The 23,161-nt window shown below is 41.5% G+C and overlaps 1 protein-coding gene across 4 annotated transcripts in view; it reads right to left on the reverse strand.

The window, feature by feature from the left end:
- Positions 1–3,530: 3,530 nt before the first annotated feature.
- The window catches only part of bub1b (BUB1 mitotic checkpoint serine/threonine kinase B), a 69,213-nt gene continuing 49,582 nt past the window's right edge, over positions 3,531–23,161 (reverse strand). For all 4 annotated transcript variants that reach the window (XM_033026792.1, XM_033026791.1, XM_033026794.1 and 1 more), the window contains exons 19-25: positions 21,925–22,056; positions 16,834–16,934; positions 14,570–14,731; positions 11,335–11,477; positions 10,516–10,687; positions 5,605–5,711; positions 3,531–3,798 (exon numbers count right to left, since the gene is read on the reverse strand). In XM_033026792.1, coding sequence (XP_032882683.1) covers positions 3,672–3,798; positions 5,605–5,711; positions 10,516–10,687; positions 11,335–11,477; positions 14,570–14,731; positions 16,834–16,934; positions 21,925–22,056 — 944 coding nt within the window. In that variant the 3' untranslated portion in view covers positions 3,531–3,671. The remainder of the gene's footprint in view (positions 3,799–5,604; positions 5,712–10,515; positions 10,688–11,334; positions 11,478–14,569; positions 14,732–16,833; positions 16,935–21,924; positions 22,057–23,161) is intronic.

A 23,161-nucleotide genomic window follows, 5' to 3' on the forward strand; every position in this document is an offset into this window, starting at 1 on the left:
GTGTGAGAGAGCAGTGTATTGAAAAACAAAAATACTTCTGTGAAACTGATAATCCAGCATCTAATCATTCAGAGATCTGTATGGTTTACAATCTAGCTCATTTGTTAGTCCAGAGTACAAGCAGGATGTATCCAGGATCTGATGTGCAGTCTGGGCTGAGTTTGCAATACTTAAAGTCAGGACCACAAGGAAATTTGCAGCCAGAACCATGGTGGTGTTTTCCCCCTTTTAAACTCAGTGGGTCTACTGGAAAATGTATGCTACTGTATAACGTAAAAAATGAAGTGCATGTGGGTATTAATAGGAGTAATATCCAAGTCCAGAACGTCTTCTAGGTCCAGCACTGCCAAATTCCCACAGTGCCCGATTCCAACTTTCACTTTGGTTCACTCTACAAGGAATACAAAATACTTAGTTTACTATATCCCAGTAAATTGTATTGTATTGTATTGTATTCAAATTTATTGTCATTGTCTCAGTTAGAGACAACGAAATGAATTTCCCTTACAGGCAGTATCATGAAAATAAAAATAAATAAATAATAATAAATAATAAAACATATTAAAAATAAAATAGAATTAAAAAAAAAGCACAAACACTGAAAGTCCACGACACAACATAACACAGTGGCACCAAGGTGAGGAAGGCACCATAGTCCAGCCAGCCTCCCCTCCGTTCTTCCCAGATGTCCACTCGTGTTCGAGGCCTTCCTAGCACCTGCAGTCGCCGCCCCGGGTGGCCCGATGTTCAGGCCCCCACGCCGGGCCGGTGGAACGCCGACGCCGAACCCCGACGGCGAACATCCTCCTCCTCAGCGGCCCGGACCTCCTGATCAGCCGCCTCCCACAGCCGTAGTCCGCAGCTCCCGAGTCCGCAGCTCCCGTGTCCGCAGGCCGAGCCGGGCGGAGTCGCAAGACCCCGCGTTGTTGATCAGCGCCGCCCGCGTTGGGAGCTCCGCAAACCGCAGCTCCATGATGTCGGTGCAGCAGGTCCAGCACTCCGGGCTCCAGACGGCGACCCCCGGTAAGGCATCACCAGCCTCGTGATGTTACAGCGCTGTCCTGCCGCTGCTGGAGCTCTGGTCGCAGGAAAGGCCATGCCAATCCAGTAGGTAGGTAAACCAAGCCTGAGGACCGTCTTTAATAAATAGAAGGTTGACAACTCTCTACAACATTTCCAATTAGATGGCTGACGAATACAAGGGCCATTATAAATCTAATACTTTTTTTTTTGTTGGTGGGTAGAATCTGTAATAGACTTCTTGGGGCTAGAGGAATCAAGGGGTGTGGGGAGAAGGCAGGAACGGGGCACTGATTGTGGATGATCAGCCATGATCACATTGAATGGCAGTGCTGGCTCAAATGGCCTACTCCTGCACCTATTGTCTATGTCTCAGGGAATTATCTGTGCCATAAGTGGTCGTCTGTCAGTTATCACACTCTCTTGACACAATTTAGTTACTTTCAGCAAGAGTAAAATTGAAGAGCATTTTTGTTTTTAACGCAGGGTAAAACCATGGCTTGAGAGTCGACATTCATCACTGTAATGGCACTTGGCTTTTGACTTGACAATCCTGGATGTCAAATGGTTATTTTTATGGTGCTTTTTATTGGCACATGTGCAAAGTGCAAATGCAGAGTGAAATTATTTTCTTACAAAGTATTCCCATTTTCAATTAATGATTCTGGTAGTGGGCAGTGTTTTGTCAGAGAAATCCCCAAACAGGAACCATGGGTAGGTTATCACGTTAATGAACACAAGACAATGTTGCCTGAATACAACCATGATCTGGCTTCAAAAATGCGATGAAACCACCTCTGCCTCCCATTCTCATTCAATCTATTTAACAATTTCAGTACAATTACTGAAAATCCAATTCAAGCCTTCATTGCCTGTGCACCCAACTACTTAATACTCATTTAGAACAGGAGAGTGCTTGGATGTAAAAGGATAAGCAATTTCGTACTCCTGCCAGTTTTTAGGGATACAGTATGGAAAACAGGCCCCTCTGCCCACCAAATCCTTGCTGTCTCAGAGGGCGGTGGAGGCTTTCAAGAGAGAGCTGGATAGGGCTCTTAAAGATAGCGGAGTCAGGGGATATGGCGAGAAGGCAGGAACGGGGTACTGATTGGGGATGATCAGCCATGATCCCATCCCAGTGCTGGCTCGAAGGGCCGAATGGCCTACTCCTGCACCTATTGTCTATTGGTCAGCAGTCATCCTGCAAGGACAATTTACAGAGGCCAATTAACCTACAAACCCGTACGTCTTTATAATATGGGAGGAAACTGGAGCACCTGGAGGAAGCCCACAGTCACAGGGAGGATCTACAAACTCCACCCAAACAGCAGCTATAGTCGGGCTAGAACCCAGGTCTCTGACGCTGTGAGTCAGCAACTCTACCGCTGTGCCAGTGCTGCCTTGCTTTCATCCTTCATAAACATTAATGAATCCAAACTCTTGATTTGAATCCATATTCACAAGAGACTTACAATTTCATATTTAATTTCCTTCAGCTCTATAATCCTCTAATATCTGGAATGTCTCCAAATCTAACACTGCCCTGATATTAATTGCCCTCTCACTGGTAGGGGTTGGATTAATTGACTGACTTTAGGCCCTCAATTTACCTGTCCAAATATCTCCTTAAACAGCAGTCATTTTTTGTTGCATATTTCTTATTTACTGTGCATTGTTTACTGAAAATGGCAAAATACTTCATAGAACAGTATAGCAGATTCAGTTTCTTCTAATTCACTTTCATATTTAGCTAGGCTTCTCAGTCATTGGAGATGGGGATGTTCTTAGTCACATCCCCTTATCAGCAATTACATTTCTCACCACCATTCATAAATAGGTGCAAGAGAACTAGACAGCTTTGATCTGATGCATGTGTAAACAGCATGGTCTGCAGCTTAAAAATATTTGGCCTCATCAGAGAGGCATCTCATTACATATATACACATAAAACTGGCATGCCACTTTAATTGTTGATAATAGTGGAAATTAGGTTCAGCCTTTGGTAGAATACAACGTTACTGTTTTAGCATGGGTTATTGCTATGTCAAACTACTGGACTTGGCGATCGAGTGGACTACAGTGCTGCAGTCTCTCTCGAAAACTAAAAGGGATGGAAAAGATGACTAATATGGCTTGTGAGGACATCAAAATCCTGCCAAAGAGCATGGAGGGTTTAAAGGCCTTTTCCATTTTCATGTTATTTTGTTCACATTTAGATACCTTTCAAGGGTCAAGAGTGTTCTCCCCAATATGCTGCATCACATAAGTATTTCTAACATTGAAAAATAGCAGGTGCTTTTTGGGACATTTGCTTTAAAAAAACATGGTTAATGTATACTTTGCGTCATTAACTTACGTAGCAGTTGAGGAAAGCAATAATATTATGGAAACACGACAGTTACAAATTTGTTAGGAAAAGGAGCCAAGGTTGGACAATGGTATCAAGTTTGTTCTTTATCAACTAACAGCACTGCTGGAAGGGATCTTAAGTTAGGAAAGGATCACAGTTCACTGGAAAAAAATGTAAGCTTATTTATTAAACAAAAATTTACATAGGACATTTATTCAGTATTAAAATGGAAAATAACAGGATCCTGAATTTATTTTAAAATATTCCTCATTCACTTGGCATCAGGTTCTGTATGAATGTATCATTCCTCAATGGCTTCCCTCATAATCTGTTGCAATTCCTTCAGGATCGACATTGAAGACGCATTTCCTGCATTTAGAATCTTTTCAAAGAAACAGCTCCATAACTCCATGTACAGCAGTTCCATTCTGGAGAAATGTAAAAAACAGTTTATACTCAAATATTTCACAGATGTGGAAACATTTAGCCAACAAACCACCTAGTAATAATAATTGTAATGCAGGGAACATGGGAACCTGCAGGTTGTACAGGTGCAGCCAAATAGCTTTCATTCAGCTGGGAAGATACACCAAGTCTGAAGGGTTCCGTCCCAAAACATCTCCTATCCATGTTCTCCACAGATGCTGCCTGAGCCGCTGTTATTCTCATACTTTGTTTGTGCCTTTTGCAAACCAGCATCTGCAGTTCCTCGTTTCTATCATAATTCAACATCTCATCTGCAAGGTGGAACATTCTGACAGTGTGATCTTGCTGCCTTTTTACCGAAATATGCCTGGATTACATGTTTGAAGATCTGGACTGGGGCTCCAACATTCAACCTACCACTCAAAATAAGAATTATCTATAACACCTGACTGGTACATTGAAGCAAAGTCAGGAACCGAGCATAAACATCTTCAGGCAAAAAGCACCAAGGCACTGACCAGAAACACAGATGTGAGACAATGGATACAAGCTCAATCCAGCAAATCACTTGTACATGGGTAGCATTTCTGATCGCCATTGTACTACATGGTAGCAAAGGCAGAAGGATATAGCATGGAAGAATAGGTCTTTCACATCCAGGCCAGTCAAGAGGTCTATGCATGCTTGCCTCATTTGCTTATGTTTGGCTCGTATTCCTCAAAAACTTTCTCATCTCAAGTATTTGCCCAAATGCAATTTAAGCATTGTAAAGGTAATTGTGCCCATCCCTACAGCTTCCCCTACCATCCTCTGTGAAAAATGTTTCACGTCAAAGCCCATGCCATCTAGTTTCAAAGCCTGGCCAGCCACCTTATCTATTCTCCTCATGACATTACATACCTTTAAGGTCACCCTTCAAATTCTTAGGACAGGGAAAAGTCCTAACCTAACAATTCAAACCATCCTGTTCTCACCTAACAGCTAACAATGATTCCTTTATCATCGTTACTTTTTTGCATTTCTTTCATTCTTTTTTCTATCTCTCTACATCACCATCTTTATCTCTTGTTTCCCTTTCTCCTGACTCAGTCTGAAGGGTCTTGACCCAAAATATCACCTATTCCTTTTCTCCAGAGATACTGTCTGACCTGCTAAGTTACTCCAGCTTCGTGTCCACCCCTCCTGTTCTAGTATAATTGGAAATATCTTTAACACCATTTCCAGCTTAATGATATTCTTCTATGTCAGTGCGATCGGAACTGCTCACAATACTCCAGGTGTGGTCTCACCAACATCATTATGCCCCAACGTCAGTACTCAAAATCCTGACCACGAGGGAAAGCATGCCAAACATCACCTTCACCACTGTCTGGTTGTGGCACCACTTTCATGGAACTATGTATATAGGTCTCTGGTCTACAGAACTAACAAAGGGCCTAGCATTTATTGTGCAGATCCTGCCCAGTTTTACTTATCAAAACACAAATGCCAGTTAAATTCTATCTGGCATTTCTTGGCCCACATCCCCATTTCATCTGCATCCTATTGCAATCTCGTTTCACCTTCGTGTTATCCACTAAACCCTCATCTTAGGTGTCACCTGTAAGGTTATTGACAACAATCCATGCAGCACACCACTGATCACAGGCTCAGGTCTCAGATTCATGGCAATGATGTGATAGAAGTTATTAGATGCAGCAGTGAGAGGTGGCATAAAAGGTGTGGTGAAAAAAATTGAAAGATATGCTCAATTAAGACAACTTTGCACTAACATTTGACGATGTAAAAAGCAATATCACTGAAAATACCTGTAAGATGTGGGGCTGAGAATCCACAATGAATCCTCCTTGTAAACATCTAGATGCTCTCCAAAAAGCAGAAAATGCATCGTGTCTGCAATCCCAAGGAGATCAACCTGGAGTAGTCAAAGTAGAAATTAGAGCACATTTGATTGCATGATGGTTTCTCACATGCTGCATGTTTCTACTTTCAACTTTAAGCAAAAAAACAAGGTCAGTAACTGCATTTTATTCAGCTTTGCATCATTTAATAATCATTATAATTCCAAATTACTTTCAAATCTGAATATTTAGTATCACCTTGCTAATCACAAAAAGTAACATAGAAGGCATCATTTACATGTACTTTCCAAGAGTGACTAAGTGTTGACAGAAGAAATTGCTGAATGGTCACAAGCATGTTTACGTTGAAGGAAGACCTGATAGAAGTATATAAAATTATGAGAGGTATAGATAAGGCAGACAGTCAGAACCTTCTTTCCAGGATAGAAATGTCAAAGACTAAAGGGCAGAGCTTTAAGGTGAGAAGGCAAAAACGTAAAAACCCGAGATGTTCAGGGCAAGTTTTTTTATACTGAGGGTGGTGGTTGCCTGGAACGCACTGCCAGGGTGGTGAGTGAGGCAGATATGATAGTAGCATTTAAGAGGCTTTTGGATAGGCACATGTATATGTAGGGAGTGGATCATAATAATAATAATGGATGGGATTTATATAGCGCCTTTCTAATACTCAAGGCGCTTTACATCGCATTATTCATTCACTCCTCAGTCACACTCGGTGGTGGTAAGCTACTTCTGTAGCCACAGCTGCCCTGGGGCAGACTGACGGAAGCGTGGCTGCCAATCTGCGCCTACGGCCCCTCCGACCACCACCAATCACTCACACACATTCACACACAGGCAAAGGTGGGTGAAGTGTCTTGCCCAAGGACACGACAGTATGCACTCCAAGCGGGATTCGAACCGGCTACCTTCCGGTCGCCAGCCGAACACTTAGCCCATTGTGCCATCTGTCGTCCCAAATGTGCAGGAGGATGAGATTAGTTTATCTTGGCATCATGTTCAGCACAAACATTGTGGTTCAAAAGGCCTGTTCTTGTGCTGTACTGTTCTTTGTAACATTTAGTTAGCTGCACCAATGTTAGATGTCACATTCCAAATAAGTGCATATTTATCAATGACAAATACTATTTTGGGGGCAGTCTAGCAGATTAGGCCAAAGGCCACTTACTCCCGATTTGAAGCAGAAAAATCAACTTTGCTAAAAAATGGAATCTTAATCAAGTACAACACCAGACTATCAACCCGTTAATTTTCCATTTTCATCCACCACTATCTTCCCTGAGTTTAAATATCCAATTGTGAATTGTAACTGTCCTTTTATAGGGTTGCTGAGATAAGAGGCCGTTTGTGATCTGTAATTATATGTTATCACTGAAAATACCTCGTCAATGAGAGCTTATCATTGAAAAGGTTGGACTGGGAATAGTGAAGAAGTATAAATGGAAAGGTTTAAAGGAGGCAGCCAAGTCCACAGATGGATAAACACGAAATCCACAATGACAACAGCTATAGCTCTTGTTATGTCCACTCCAATCAGACCTGATCTCACTTGTGGAGAGAGAGTTAAAAGCCCCTTCATCATAATTATCTGATGGCAAAGGATTTTCAATCTGAAACAATCTTAAAGCCCTGTCCCACGGTATGAGTTTATTCCAAGAGCTCTCCCGAGTTTGCCTTGATTCGAACTCGGAGATTTACGGTAATGGCCACTCGTCGGTACTCGGGGCTCTCGTGGACATTTTTCAACATGTTGAAAAATCTTCACGAGTCTTCCCGTGCTTACCTGCCATTAGCGAGTCTTCCTGAGTACCAGTGTAAATTATGTTATTATTGAACTCTGCAGCCACGCAGCATTTCACACCCGCTAGAACAGGATATGAAGTTATCCTTTTATCACATCCAAACTGTGCTTATCAGCAATCGCCTGCTGTAAACCCAGGTAGCTTTGTACCACTGCCAGAAGAAGGATGTGACCATGATTGTGTATTGCTTGTAGAAGCCACTGCCACTCCCCGGCTGGACTTAAGAGTCATCCAATTGATAATCCTGACCTGGTCCTATTTACTGATGGCTCTTCACACTGACCTAGCAATGACAGATTATTGGCAGGATATGTGGTGATCACATTGGAGGCATATGCTTTACCATCCGGAACGTCTGCTCAGGCAGCTGAGCTATATGCCCTGACTCGTGCCTGCATATTGGCAAAAGACAAAAGTGCTAATGAGGTTGTTCATGACTTTGGGCAGTTATGGAAAAATAGCGGATTCATCACATTAACAGGAAAGACTATTAAACATGATAAACTGGTCTTAAATTTACTGGATGCTATCCAATTGCCACAGCAAATCTCAGTTATTAAATACAAGGCTCATACATCATCGGATGATGATGTATTAAAGGGAAACAGATCAGCTGATTATGTAGCCAAACAGATTGCCCTCAGGCAAACCCCGCAATTACAAGCGTTTAAAACTAAGTCTGCAGCACAAAGAAAGCTCCCAGTTAGCATTGATGTAACCCAGTTACAGGATGCCCAGAGCCTTGCATCACTCCAGCAAAACAATTCCTGCAGTAAAGTAGGGTGTTATCAAGACCCCACTGTCTGGGTCCATCATGATGGTTGGGTAGTTTGTCCCAGGAACCTATTTTTGTCCCATGGACAGGCTGACATGGGAAAAGAGGAGATGGCACACACATTGTCCCAACAATGGTATGCACCAGGTATAACAGTCATAATTGATAAAGTTGCAAGAACATGTCTGGTGTGTCAACAAAATAATCGAGGGAAGACGCCTACACAATTTGATGACCTACCACAACCCGAAATATCTTTTGAGAATTTGCAAATTTATTTTGTACATATGTCCGCAGCAAAGGGTTTTAAGTACATTCTGGTCATAGTTGATATGCTCTCCAGATGGGTGGATGCACACCCCACTAGGATGGATGTGCAAGGACGGCAGTCAATATTTTAATGAAAGAAATAATACCTAGATTTGGGATACCCATGGGAATAAACAGTGACAGAGGAACTCATTTCACCAGTAAATTAGTTCAGAACTTGTCAAAGGCTCTTGGGTTCAAGTGGAAATACACATACCATATCAACCACAGTCCTCGGGGATGGTAAAAAAGGTAAATGAGAAAATAAAAGCTACTTTGGCCAACGTATGCCAGCAAAATAGGTAGTTGTGGCCAGGCACCCTGCCCGTAGTGATGTCCTGAGAGATAAGAAAAATAGAAACACGGGCCTAACACCTCACGAGATATTGATGGGGCGACCTATGACACCAGGAACCCGACCCCTGATGACTCCCGAGAAGGTAGCCCTGTTATGGAATGATGAAAAATCCTTAAGATATGCTCAAGCCACGTGTGAAACAGTTCATAAAATCTATGAGAAAGTTAACCAGGCGCAGGTCCCTCCGGCAAAAGGAAATATGTACTTGTTTAAACCAGAAGATCACGTTTATGTGTGAGCAATGAATAAAGATTTTTCTCTTCTAGGTGGAAAGGACCATATTTGTCTGGGTGCTGCTAACCACATGAACAACACAAAAGTAAAAGTAAAAGAAAAACCCAATTGGATACATGCCACCAGATGTAAACTGCAGTACTCAGACGGAACCCTCGAGGAGGAGGAAACGCAAGAACCGTATAATTTTAGTGATAACATGATGATAGTGTCAAAATGTAGACATATTCTTTATTAACTATCTTTGTAGTATGAAATACTTAAGAATATATTAACATTATATGGGATCATAGAGGACATGAGAGTGAAGAGAGGCATTCAGATAGATACTAGAAACAGGATGGAGGTAGAAGTTGGAGTATGAAATTCAACTAACAACTTTCACACAGAACACAGTGAACTTGTAGCGAAAGGAAAACAAGCTTCCTTATCAGATTTGAATGTTGGGTTTGTGCCCATATCCCTACGCATGCTGAAGAAGGTATCCCTTTGCGAGCTCAAGGACGGGTTCCAACCAAATTATAATCGGACACTGTATGCTCTACATTTTTGCAACTGATTAATGAGAGAAAATATTAAAATCCTTTCTTACTATAATATAAGTGTTGATCACAAAGATCAACAAGGAGGGAACTGTGGAAGAAAATATTAATATCCTTTCTTACTTAATTTTGATTGGAATTGAACAAGGTAACAAAAGGGTGTTTGGATGTGACAATTGGCATCTCTCATTGACCAGGTGTAGAAGAGGTTTGTGGGAATCGGCAAAGTAAGATTAGACGTATTACCTTCTTGTCTAGGAATGTGTTGAAGGGTGGATGGTAAATGTAAACATGAAATAGTAGACGGAGATAAGGAAGTTTGTTTCTCTCTCTTCTAGACCGCCCGCGCCCCCAACCGCTAGTAGCATAGATACGTTGCAGTAAATGGGAAACTTATGATTGGCTCGGAGAGGGGATGATGGCACGGCCCGCCTAAAAGGTTAAATAGTATAATGTCAAGATGCCCTTGTATTATGTTTGACTTGTATTAACCATCTGTTGTTGAATAAGATTGACAGAAACAAAAAGTATGTTATGACTAATGAAATAATTGGTATCTATGTAGTAGATAGTATATTTTCGTATAGTTGTACCTAACAAAAAAAAAGTTGTTTACTGCACAGTATAATAGTCGACTAAATCGGCTGTGAAGTCAAAGAGCTGGTGAGCAATTAACTGCCGCCATCTCTCCATGTTATCATGCAATAGAGTCTCTTGAAGCAAACCTGCAAAGTCTCCGCTTTTCATTTTCCTTTAATTTCCCTCTAAATTAATTTCTTCCACATATTGAGAAGTGTTTTCCATCAAGAGTGTTGGTCAGTTCCATAGGCAGCTTACCTGATAGGCACTGGTGCACTCCAAAGCAAGCTCCCTATTGGGCAATGAATGAACTGTCGGAAACCCTGCAAAGGTGGCAACGTCAGACTGCAGCCTCAAGTCCACACTGTGTGTGAAGTCCATGAGCTTTACTAAACTGTTGCCGTTGGGCCATATGGAGGTATTATTATGGCTAGGGAGGAAGAGAGATTAAATAGATCAGTCTCCAAAACAAAAAGATATACTCAAGAGAATCCAATGTCCCAGGTGCACTCAAAAAGTATGAATGCAGCATTAAATTCAAATTTGTTACATGGTTAGTAATTCTACTTTAGAACAAACATTACTATTTACCACAATCACATACAAATTAATTTATCATGGCAATTGTTTGCAAAGTAATGTTATGTTCAAAACATGCACAGCACAGCAACATCCAACAGGCAAGCCATGTGCTCCAACTAATTAGCTGTTAACATTAAAAGCACAAGGACATCTCAGTGATGACCATCAAAATCAAGCTAATTTCAGCTTCAGGTGTTAAACAGAAATCAGCACAGAGGATAGATGACCAGGATGACCACCAGCTGAATCCAAAAGCATTCATCTATAGCGTGTATACAACAGATAAGGAAGACTGCAGCTGTCTGCTTTTAGTGCATAGCTCTGGGTTGTTTATAGCCTCAATCTGCTGTTGACCTAACACCCAGATTCCAGAATTGGCTGTTCCATAATAAACTCTCAAAAATGAAACTACTCATTTCAGAATCCAACTATGCCTTAAATGATAGATATTAATTATTCTGCCATAAACTTTGTATCAAAGAACATTTAACTAACCAGGTGTACAGAAAGAGTGTTTCTGGTGCTATGCATCCATGAACTATTTCAGCTGAGTGCATCTGTTCCACTAGCGCCAGTAGATCAAGTGTTAAAAGCATAACAAGTGGTTCTGGTACAGATTCCCAAATCTGAGATATATCCTGTAAAAGGGAGGAAAAGAATATTAGATACTGGGTGTGTTTAATCTCTTGCAAAACACAGAGGTGAATAAATCTCCAGGGTGTGGTTGGGATTGATCCCAGGTTGTTAAGAGGCAAGAGAGGAGATTGTAGGGGTCTCGACAATGATCTTTGTATCCTCTCTAGCTGCAGCCATGGTCCCAGAAAATTTGGGTGTAACCAACGTTGTTCCTTTGTTCAAGAAGGGAACTAGAAATAACCTAGGAAATTATAGGCGGGTGATCATTTGTCATTGGCAAGCAAGCTATCAGAGAGGATTCTTCCAGATAGGAAGAGAATACAATAATTAATGATGATCAGCTTTCCTTTGTCTACAATTCATCATAACCTACTAACTACAAGTTTTGACGCATTGAGTAAGTTGGGTTCTTGCTTTTTAAAACCTTGATTGGGCCACATTTGGAGAATTTTTGCCCCATTACAAGGAGGATGTTGAGGATTTGCAGAGGGTGCAAAAGAGATTTATCAGAATATTGTATGGAAACGAGGTATTAGCTGAGGAGGTTGGACAAACTTGGATTGTCCTCTGGAGCACAGTGGTGCATAAAATTACAAGGAGCATAGATAAGGTAGACAGACAGAACCATTCTTCTTGTAGAAATATCAAACACTGGAGAGAATATCTTTAAAAGGTCAGAGCGGGAAAATTTAAAGGGGATGTGCAGGGATTTTCTTTTTTTAGTTTTACACACACACACACACTATGCTAGATGTGGTGGTGAAAGCAGATATAATAGTGGTGGTTAGAGGCTTTTTAGAAGGCACGTGGGTATGCAGGGAACCGAGGAATGTGGATCAAGAGCAGGCTGAGGAAATTATCTTTGATCCTGTTTGGCAGACATTGTGGAACAAAGGACCTGTTCCAATGCTATATTGAACATGTTCAAATTATGTTCCAATCATAATTACTTGTGTTAAGAAAACTTCAAGCATATAAAGTCAGTCCAGAAAGTTCAAGTAAAATTTCCATTAAATAATTTCCACAAAGCACCAGCAATTCAGTATATATACACCTGAAGAAGCGTTTCGGAATGAAACATTGCCTATTTCCTTCACTCCATAGATGCTGCCTCACCCGCTGAGTTTCTCCAGCATTTTTGTCTACATTCAGTATATAATGTTATTTTGAAATCAAGACCTTTCACATGGAACCACTATTACGTAGGATATAGATTTGGGTATTATGATGAAGATAGACACAAAAAGCTGGATTAACTCAGCGGGACAGGCAGCATCTCTGAAGAGAAGGAACGGGTGATGTTTCGGGTCGAGACCCTTCTTTGGACGCGACCAGAAACGTCACCCATTCCTTTTCTCCAGAGATGCTGCCTGTCCCGCTACGTTACTCCAGCTTTTTGGTTTGGTTTAAACCAGCATCTGCAGTTCCTTCCTACACATGATATTATGATGATTTTCCTTGCCTCCTCTGAACCATTGGAAAGCATGACAAAATAAGTTAACTGTAGATGCTGGAAACTGGAATAAAAAGGGTAACTTGCTGGAGGAGCTCAGATGCAAGGTCTCAATCTAAAACATTGACCATCTCTTTATTTCCAGATACTCCCTACCCCACTGAATTCCTACAGCAGTTTTTTGCTTGGGAAACATGATAGGCGAAGTTCAGTCATGGCTCGATAGATCTGGCAATCATCCTCCATGATAGCCACATGCAATGATAGAGAAATCCCCTATAGAGATAAAACACTGGGAAGAGGTAACAACAGTCCAATGTATCTAGGCTCCCAGCCCCTACAAGTGGAACTAGCTCAATCAACATGTCACAAGCGATCCAAAATCATTCTGCACGTAGTGTGGCAATTAAGCATCTGGTGTTTGCCACAAGTAGGTCATAAGAAATTTAAAAGGTTAAATCAATGAAGGGAGCTACATTGAATCACCCAAAATAATGTTGGAAGTGTGGAAGATGCAGTTTGATGGACATTGACATCACTTTGCGAACCCTTTGACAGCCATCTTATGCCAAACCCTTCGTGGTATTATTGACCTCCAGACACATAGACCACAATCAGCAAGGATAGGCGAGAAAATATCCTCCACAATAATTGTCACAAAGCAGTATTCTCAGGTCCTTACTGTACTCTCAAACTACTCACAAATCTAGGACCAAATTCTGCTCCAACTCCATTTACAAACTTTGCAGGTGACACTGCCATAGATGATCAGATCTCAAAACACCAAAGAGCCAGTGTACAGGAAAAAGATGGAAAGCTAGGGAACTCATCATCAAGGCAACAATTTTTCCCTCAATGTCATTAAAACAAAGGAGCTGGTCAGGACTTCAAGAAGCAGGGTTGTGTGCAGGTCCCAGTTTCTATTAATGTTAAAGTGGAGATGGTTGTGATCTATAAATTCCAACATGTAAATATGACCAACAATTTGCCCTAGTTCAACCACATTGCGTGACTCCAGGGGAGCCAACACCTCAGCTGCCTGAGAAGGCTGTGGAAATTCATCACTTCTCTCATGACTCCTTCCAATTTCTACCGATGCACCACAGAAGGCATCCTATCCAGATGCATCAAGGCTTGGTATGGCAACTGCTCTGTCCAACAGAAAATTGCACAGAGCTGTCAAAGCTGCTTTAGAAAAGCAGATGACATAATAAAGGACCACACACTCTGGCCATTATATCTTCAACTGCCTCTCGTTGGGTAGAAGATACAAAAGCTTGGAAGCATAAACCACCAGATACAAGAACTGTTTGTTCCCAGTTCAAGAAATCAGAGAGCTTTCTATGCTCGGAATGAAGTCCCGTTCTTCCAGTCTACCATGTTGCAACCATTGCACTTGTTTTAATCTACACTTCCTCCGCAGCAATAACACTGTTCTACACTGCTTATTTTCTCATTTGCTCTACCTGGCGTACTCATCTCCAGTATGACTTGCCTGGAGAGCACATAAAAGTTGTTCGCTGTATTTCAATACAAATAACAATAAACCAATAGCAAAACATTGCTTTCAAGAACAGAATCAGAATGTGAGAAATGGAGTCCAATTTCTCAGGTGTTCTGCTTTGCGAACTTCACGCTTACCTTTATTGTTCTGCTGCCCTTGTCCTGATCCACAGTCACACAACAATTGTCAAACAAGTAGCAACACTGATTATGACCAAAATATTTATTAAACTGGGAGCCGAGACGCATTTTGAGCTGTTGATTGATGTAGAAGTCCCAGGGCAGTCTGTAAGGGTTTACCTGTTTGAAAGAAAATATTCCAGACACTAGTTTCTTATGCGATATAAAACATGCAAGGATAGCAAGAATTACAAAAAGTATCCAAAACTCTATCTGCATTCTAATTTTCAGCAATCATGCTCACTAAATCATTCTACATCTCGGTGCCAAATTCAGGAACAGAGCAAGTTGTACACAGCAAGAGTTCAATTCTGACGCCGGAATTTGTATATTCTCCCCTTTGACCGTGCGAGTTTGCTCTGGATGCTTTGTTTCACCCACATTCTCAAAACATGCAAATCGACACATTAATTGTTCACTGTAAATTGCCCTTATGAGTCTGTGAATGGTAGAATTTGCGATGAGTTAGAGAACATGGGGATAATAATAATAATATAGGATTCATGCAGGATTAGTGTGCAATGGGCAGTTGTTGGTCGGAGTGGACGGTGGGCCAAAGGGCAAGTTTCTGTGCTATATTTATATTCAACTACACACCTTAAAACCTAATCCTTTAATCTAACTTTTGACCATTTTACAATAAATACTACCAACATAATAAGGCAAAATACTGTTGACGCTGGAAATAACTTGCAAAGGAAAGAAACAAAATTAACTTTTCATTAGGACCTTGCATATCTTGCTGTTTCCTGAAGTCTTTCTCGAATCACCTCAAGACAGTACCATATGGAAAAGTACTATATAAATGCAACTTATTAGGTGGAACCCACAATCATACTGGATTATCTTCACTTAATTAAAATCTTCAGATGCCCTGCCCTTCAGTATCAACCTGCCCAAACTAAAAAAGCCATGTTCCATTTTCCCCCAATGCAGGACCTTGCTTTCCCAGAAGCAACTTTATAAATCCAGTCAATATTTGCCTCAGTGACAAATCCAATAATCCTAGGAATTTTAAGATATTCCATCTAGTATGCTCCCCTCCGCTTTAAAAAAAACCTTATAAAGTAGTTCTTCACCCCATTTGTGTTTCCTCCATGTGCCCACCTAATGCCTCTGTGCTCAAGAGGCTTTTTTATGAAATGGATGCAGAAAGATGAAGTACTGCTTTGGCACCACAAGTTTAGTTCCAGATGATTAAAAAAAATGGTGCAGTACAAAATAATTCATAACCAAATTTTAGCTACAGAGACACAAATGAAGAAAGTCTGAATCAGATTCTCCATAACAGGATCTGGAAAGCTCCTCCTCAGCCTATTTGTTGTGAACTCAAGGTGTTAATACGTATAGGGAAAATAATTTTAAACTGTTATATTTGATTGGTATTAAAGTCCAATTTCTAAAAACGAATGCTGGTTCAAGGCCAAGTGCCATGTTGGCACAGTGCTTATTCTCTTGGTACAGGGGTTGGACAGGCTAGATGCAGGAAGATTGCTCCCGATGTTGGGGAAGTCCAGGACAAGGGGTCACAGCTTAAGGATAAGGGGGAAATCCTTTAAAACCGAGATGAGAAGAACTTTTTTCACACAGAGAGTGGTGAATCTCTGGAACTCCCTGCCACAGAGGGTAGTCGAGGCCAGTTCATTGGCTATATTTAAGAGGGAGTTAGATGTGGCCCTTGTGGCTAAGGGGATCAGAGGGTATGGAGAGAAGGCAGGTACGGGATACTGAGTTGGATGATCAGCCATGATCATATTGAAGGGCCGAATGGCCTACTCCTGCACCTAATTTCTATGTTTCTATGATGCAAACACCAGGGGGATTAAAGCCTCAAAGGATTTCATTTTCAGCTGTCGACCAATTGTCAGTAGAATCTGAAATAGCATTTACATTTTAAAATTTGTAGTAGGAACATTACTGGTTCAGGCGACAGAAATTATTTAATTTATCTATCAATTTATTTCTTCAACCTGCAATACACAAGTTATTTTTAGAATTGCAGCACCAACCCCACTACCCACATTCCAAAAAGCAGGTTAGCAGCTAATGCAACATGGTAGCAGTCGTCTTTAATACAAAATTTAAGATAATGCTCCTTGCAGTGACTTCCCGAGCGTGCGTGTGCGCATGTGTCTTGCAAAGTGCGTGCGTGCATCTTGCAAAGTACCTGAAACGACCTTAAATACATATGCAGTAATTCATCTGTTTGATGGGCTCCCTACCTTTATAATAGCTTTAGAGAAGGTCAGGCTTGCATCCATTCCATAGAATATCCGGCACTGTTCATGCTCAGCCGCTTGCTTAATGTTAAAAGTTTGTGAACCTATTCGGAGAAAAACATGAATTTGTATCTTCAGAGTCTTTCAAAATGAATGAAGTACTTCAAATATTGTCAATATTGCAATGTACAGTGCATTCAGAAAGTATTCAGACCCCTTCACTTTTTCCACATTGTTACGTTACAGCCTTATTCTAAAATTGATTAAATTATTTTTATTTTTAATCAATCTTCACCCAATTGCCCATAATAAAAAAAGCAACAGATGTTTAGAAATTTTTGCAAACTAATTAAAAAATAACTGAAATATCATATTTACATAAGTATTCAGACCCTTTACTCAGTACTTTGTTGAGGCACCTTTGGCAGCGATTACAGCCTCAAGTCTTGGGTATGATGCTACAAGCTTGGTACACCTGTATTTGGGTGATTTCTCCCATTCTTCTCTGCAGAACCTCTCAAGCTCTGTCAGGTTGGATGGGGAGCATCGATGCACAGCTATTTTCAGGTCCCTCCAGAGATGTTTAATCGGGTTCAAGTCTGGGATCTGGCTGGGCCACTCAAGGACATTCACAGACTTGTCACGAAGCCACTCCTGCGTTGTTTTGGCTATGTGCTTAGGGTCATTGTCCTGTTGGAAGGTGAACCTCCGCCCCAGTCCGAGGTCCAGAACACTCTGGAGCAGGTTTTCATCAAGGTCAGAGTGACCATCGGGTTCTTGGTCCCTGACCAAGGCCCTTCTCCCGTGATTGCTCAGTTGGCCGGGCAGCCAGCTCTATGAAGAGTCCTGGTGGTTCCAAAGTTCTTCCATTTAAGAATGACGGAGGCCACTGTGCTCTTCGGGACCTGCATTGCTGCAGAAATTCTTTTATACCCTTCCCCAGATGTGTGTCTCGACACAATCCTGTCTCGGAGGTCTGAGGACAATTCTTTCGTCTTCATGGCTTGGTTTGAGCTCTGACATGCACTGTCAAGTGTGGGACCTTATATGGACAGGTGTGTGCCTTTCCAAATCATGTTCAATCAATTTAATTTACCACTGGTGGACTCCAATCAAGTTGTAGAAACATCTCAAGGATGATCAATGGAAACAGGATGAACCCAAGCTCAATTTTGAGTGTCATAACAAAGGGTCTGAATACTTATGTAAATGTGATATTCAGTTATTTCTTTTTAATTACTTTGCAGAAATTTCTAAACACCTGTTTACACTTCTTCATTCTGGGGTATTATGTGTAGATTGATGATAAAAAAAAAAGAATTTAATCAATTTTAAAATAAGGCTGTAACATAACAAAATGTGGAAAAAGTGAAAGGGTCTGAATATTTTCTGAATTCACTGTAGATGCTGTTGTCAATTTATTGTCCAGTCTACATCAACAACAGTGACAGCAAATTCTCCAAAAATTGAGTAATTGACAAATCTGTCTGATAGGGAGTAAATATCTGCTATGATACCTCATGGAAGATCGTGCCACAAACTGTTTCAAGAGTTAATACAGCACCGAAAACAACAATCTTGCTCTCAACATTACCAAGACCATAGTGCAGATTGACAACTTCAAGAAGGGAAAGCCAAGAAACCACGCACCTGTCTTCATCGGCCTGAGAGATTCAACAGCTTCAAATTCTGGTGCGTACACATCTCTGATGATCTATCCTGGTGCTAGCACATTGATGCAATCACAAAGAAAGCTCACCTGTGCCTCTACTTCTTCAGAACCGTGACGAGATTTGGTATGTCACTGGCTGCTCTATTGAACTTCTACAGGTGTAGATAGAGAGCAGTGATTGGTTGCATCATGGCATGGCTTGGTGATGGACATCATCCGATCCATCGTAGGTATGGATCTCCCCACTACTGAAGGGATCTACAAGAAGCGTGCCTTAAAAAGGCAGCTAATATCTAAGACTGAAACTACCCCATTCATGCTCGCGTTTCACTGCTATCATTGGGAAGGTTGCACCACAACATGAGAACTGGTTCATGAACAGCACCTTCCCATCAACCATCCAGTTCTTGAACTATCCTGCACAACCCTACATCAGAACTGAACTACTACGAATTGCATACTTAAGGCTGCACTGCACACTTTAGCTTGCACTATTATGATCTAATATTCTTAGAATAACCATTATATATTTGTGTTGTTTCATTTAAATTGAATGTAAAGCTGTAACATTGTTCTCGTACCAGTGCATATGACAAATACTCTGGACTCTTGATATTGCCGCAAGGTTTGTCCATCTGATGAACAGATTGTTGGTTACAAGAATATCCTCCAAACATTTTGTCGGGGAAGGAGTAAGCTCGAGTCTTTCCTACTATTTCCATGGCAATCACATCTCAACAAAAGACCGCATCAATTCGTACCCTGGAGTTGAACTGACCCAGGAGGACCTACAGATACAGATCAAGATTTCCTGTTCTCCAACATCACCCCACCCCCTCCCTCCTTTCTCCCCCAGGTCAATAGAGGTCTTCCTCAGAGTCATGCATCGTTAAGAGGGTTTACAGCATATGCGCTGACAATCACTTCACGCTGGCACCATCTTACCACGAGCCAAACGATCATATGACATTCATTACTTCTAGAGGGAGAAGTTGCTGTGATGCTGGGCTAGCTTGTTCTCAATAGAGAAGCCCTCAATGAAGACAATGTTCCTTTTTCAGTTTGCACCTCCAGGTGTATCCACAGCCTTGTCCTTTAAACAGGCCCATCACATACCTTCACTGTCTCATTCCAAATGGTCGTGTCCTGATCAAGGCTATGAAAGCAGAGTACTGTTCAAATCTGACAGTTGGAATTTTTTTATTGTGGGTCCTAACATTTCTAGTGTCAAACTTAATTTTGTGAAATAGAGGTTGCCAATGTAGGATTTCTTAGGTAAAGATGTTGGCACCAGGTATCACAGGCTTTGCTGCATGGCATTTAATGATCATGCTCACAGTAAGACCCATCAAGCAGATACACCTCTTATAAGCACGAGATAAGACAAAGCAGCCTTTCCCCACTGCCTACACCACTTTGCTTCTCATCCCGCTTATCCATACTCCTAGTGCACAATTCCCAGACCCAAACAGTGCAATACTGAACACTTGGACAAAGTATTTGCAGCTTACTCTGTAAAAATGCAACAAACAGTTGCATTTGCAACAAACGAGTTGAACAGGTACTTTGGATCTGTCTTCACTGAGGAAGACACAAATAATCTCCCAGATGTATTCGAAACCAGAGGACTTCGGGTGACGGAGGAAGTGACGGAAATCCACATTAGGCAGAAAATGGTGTTGGGTAGACTGATGGGACTGAAGACTGACAAATCCCCAGGGCCTGATGGTACCCATCCCAGGGTACTTAAGGAAGTGGCTCTAGAAATCGTGGACGAATTGGTGATCATTTTCCAATGTTCTATAGATTCAGGATCAGTTCCTGTGGATTGGAAGGTAGCTAATGTTAACCCACTTTTTAAGAAAGGAGGGAGAGAGAAAAATGGGAATTACAGACCAACTAGCCTCACATCACTGATGGGGAGGATGCTGGAGTCAATTATAAAAGATGAAATAGCGGCACATTTGGATAGCAGTAACAGGATCGGTCCGAGTCAACATGGATTTACGAAGGGGAAATCATGCTTGCCTAACCGTCTGGAATTTTTTGAGGATGTAACTAGGAAAATGGACAAGGGAGAGCCAGTGGACGTAGTGTACCTGGACTTTCAGAAAGCCTTTGATAAGGTCCCACGTAGGAGAATAGTGGGCAAAATTAGAGCACATGGTATTGGGGGCAAGGTACTGATATGGATAGAAAATTGGTTGGCAGACAGGAAACAAAGAGTGGGGATTAACGGGTCCCTTTCAGAATGGCAGGCAGTGACTAGTGGGGTACCGCAAGGCTTGGTGCTGGGACCGCAACTATTTACAATATACATTAATGAATTAGATGAAGGGATTAAGAGTAACATTAGCAAATTTGCAGATGACACAAAGCAGGGTGGCAGTGTGAACTGTGAGGAGGATGCTGTGAGGATGCAGGGTGACTTGGACAGGTTGGGTGAGTGGGCAGATGCAGTTGAATGTGGATAAATGCGACGTTATCCACTTTGGCGGCAAGAACAGGAAGGCAGATTATTATCTGAATGGTGTCAAATTAGGAAAAGGGAAAGTACAACGGGATCTGGGTGTTCTGGTTCATCAGACTGGTTCATCAGTCACTGAAAGTAAGCATTCAGGTGCAGCAGGCCTTCATAACAAGAAAGTGTTGGCCTTCATAACAAGAGGAGTTGCATTTAGGAGCAAAGAGGTCCTTCTGCAGTTGTACAGGGCCCTAGTGAGACCACACCTGGAGTATTGTGTGCAGTTTTGGTCTCCAAATTTGAGGAAGGACATTCTTGCTATTGAGGGGTGCAGCGTAGGTTTACGGGATTAATTCCCGGGATGGAGGGACTGTCATATGTTGAAAGAATGGAACGACTGGGCTTGTATACACTGGAATTTAGAAGGATGAGAGGATATCTTATTGAAACATTAGATTATTAAGGGATTAGACAAGCTAGAGGCAGGAAACATGTTCCCGGTGTTGGGGGAGTCCAGAACCAACCTGGGGCCACAGTTTAAGAATAAGGGGCAGGCCATTTATAACGTAGATGAGGAAAAACCTTTACACCCAGAGAGTTGTGAATCTATGGAATTCTCTGCCTCAGAAGGCAGTGGAGGCCAATTCTTTGGATGCTTTCAAGCGAGCTCTTAAAGATATGGGGAGAAAGCAGGAACGGGGTACTGATTGTGGATGATCATCCATGATCATAGGGAATGGCAGTGCTAGCTCGAATGGGCCGAATGGCCTACTCCTGCACCTATTGCCTAAAATTTGGGAGAAAAATTCAACGTTTGCCCAACATCAGTTGCAAAATCCTTCCACTCAGTTTGGACCTACTGACACCAAATGCTTCATAATTTTATCATTCTCTCAACTTATGTTCCTTCAAAAAGTACTTCAAAACAAAACAATGGATGTGAAAAGCATAAACTTACCCAGAATCAGCTCACTATCATCTTCAAGAACAGGTAGAGCGCCATTCTGAACGTAGAAGTCTTGGAATGAACTTAAAGGTGTAGGAAGGGACAATAAAAGCTGATTCCGCACTTCTATATCCCAAGGATAATCTAGAAATTAATCAGACACCAGATAGATGAAAAGACACCCTATCCCATGTCAGAGCATAAACTGTGCTGCATACAGTAATTATATATTGAGGCAAACTGCACAAATGTTGGGATTGTGCAATTCAGGAAAAAATATTTACTCACCCCAACATATGCCACTAGCACCATTTTAGCTTTTTCTAATTCAATGATTTTTCAAGGTTTTGCCATTGCTGCCATTTATTGCCAATACATAAGAACTCTGGAGAAAGTGCATGTGAACTAGTTTCTTCAACTGCTGCAGATCTTCTGATAACGGTATTCCTACTGTGCTATTGGGCAGCAAGCTTCAACATTTACACTCTGTAATGATGAAGGACCAGCAACATTTCTGAATTGCAATCATGTGCAACTTGGAGAGAAAATCAGCTGGGGAAGTATTTCTATGTACCTGCTGCCCTTGTCCACCTTGGATGAGGTGTATGCAGCATAGCTCAGCCGAATAATTTCTGCGCATTTTATAGATTGCTTGCATTAGACACCTTAGGCCAGGAAGTCGATGCTTAGACTGGTGGATTTGGTACAATCAAGCAGTCTGCATTATCGTGGATTATGTCAAGCATTGAGTTGCTGGAACTAGTCATGTAGGAATCACAAGGAAACTCCCCACAAAAAAAAGCCAGTCTCCAACATATTTTTGCAGTCAGTGTGAGGTCTGGTCCAGTCGAGTTTGATCAATGGTTGCCCAATGCTTGGCAATGTTGTGGCAAAAATGTCAAAAAGGCAGCTCGCCAGCATCTTCTCCAGAGCCACATTAACCCAAGGCACCAATTCCCCTACCTCCTTCTAACTTACCGGCTTACTGGATCATTTATCATATTGTGTGATTCTAAAAAGCCAATCTAAAATTACAAGTTATTAACAAAATTACCTCCAAAATTCTGGAACATCAGCACCAAATTTCCACGCATAACTTTCTGTACACTTTTACTATTCTCTTATTCCCATCAAAAAATGAATGGTTTCACTATTAAACTGAAGAGCACTTAATTACTCTATATGTGCAGCAATCACAAACCCTTAACTACATTTCTTGTATTATATTAAGTTTATTTCTGGAACCGTC

The sequence above is a fragment of the Amblyraja radiata genome, chromosome 9 (genome assembly GCF_010909765.2).
Source record: "Amblyraja radiata isolate CabotCenter1 chromosome 9, sAmbRad1.1.pri, whole genome shotgun sequence".
NCBI classification, from domain to species: Eukaryota; Metazoa; Chordata; class Chondrichthyes; order Rajiformes; family Rajidae; genus Amblyraja; species Amblyraja radiata.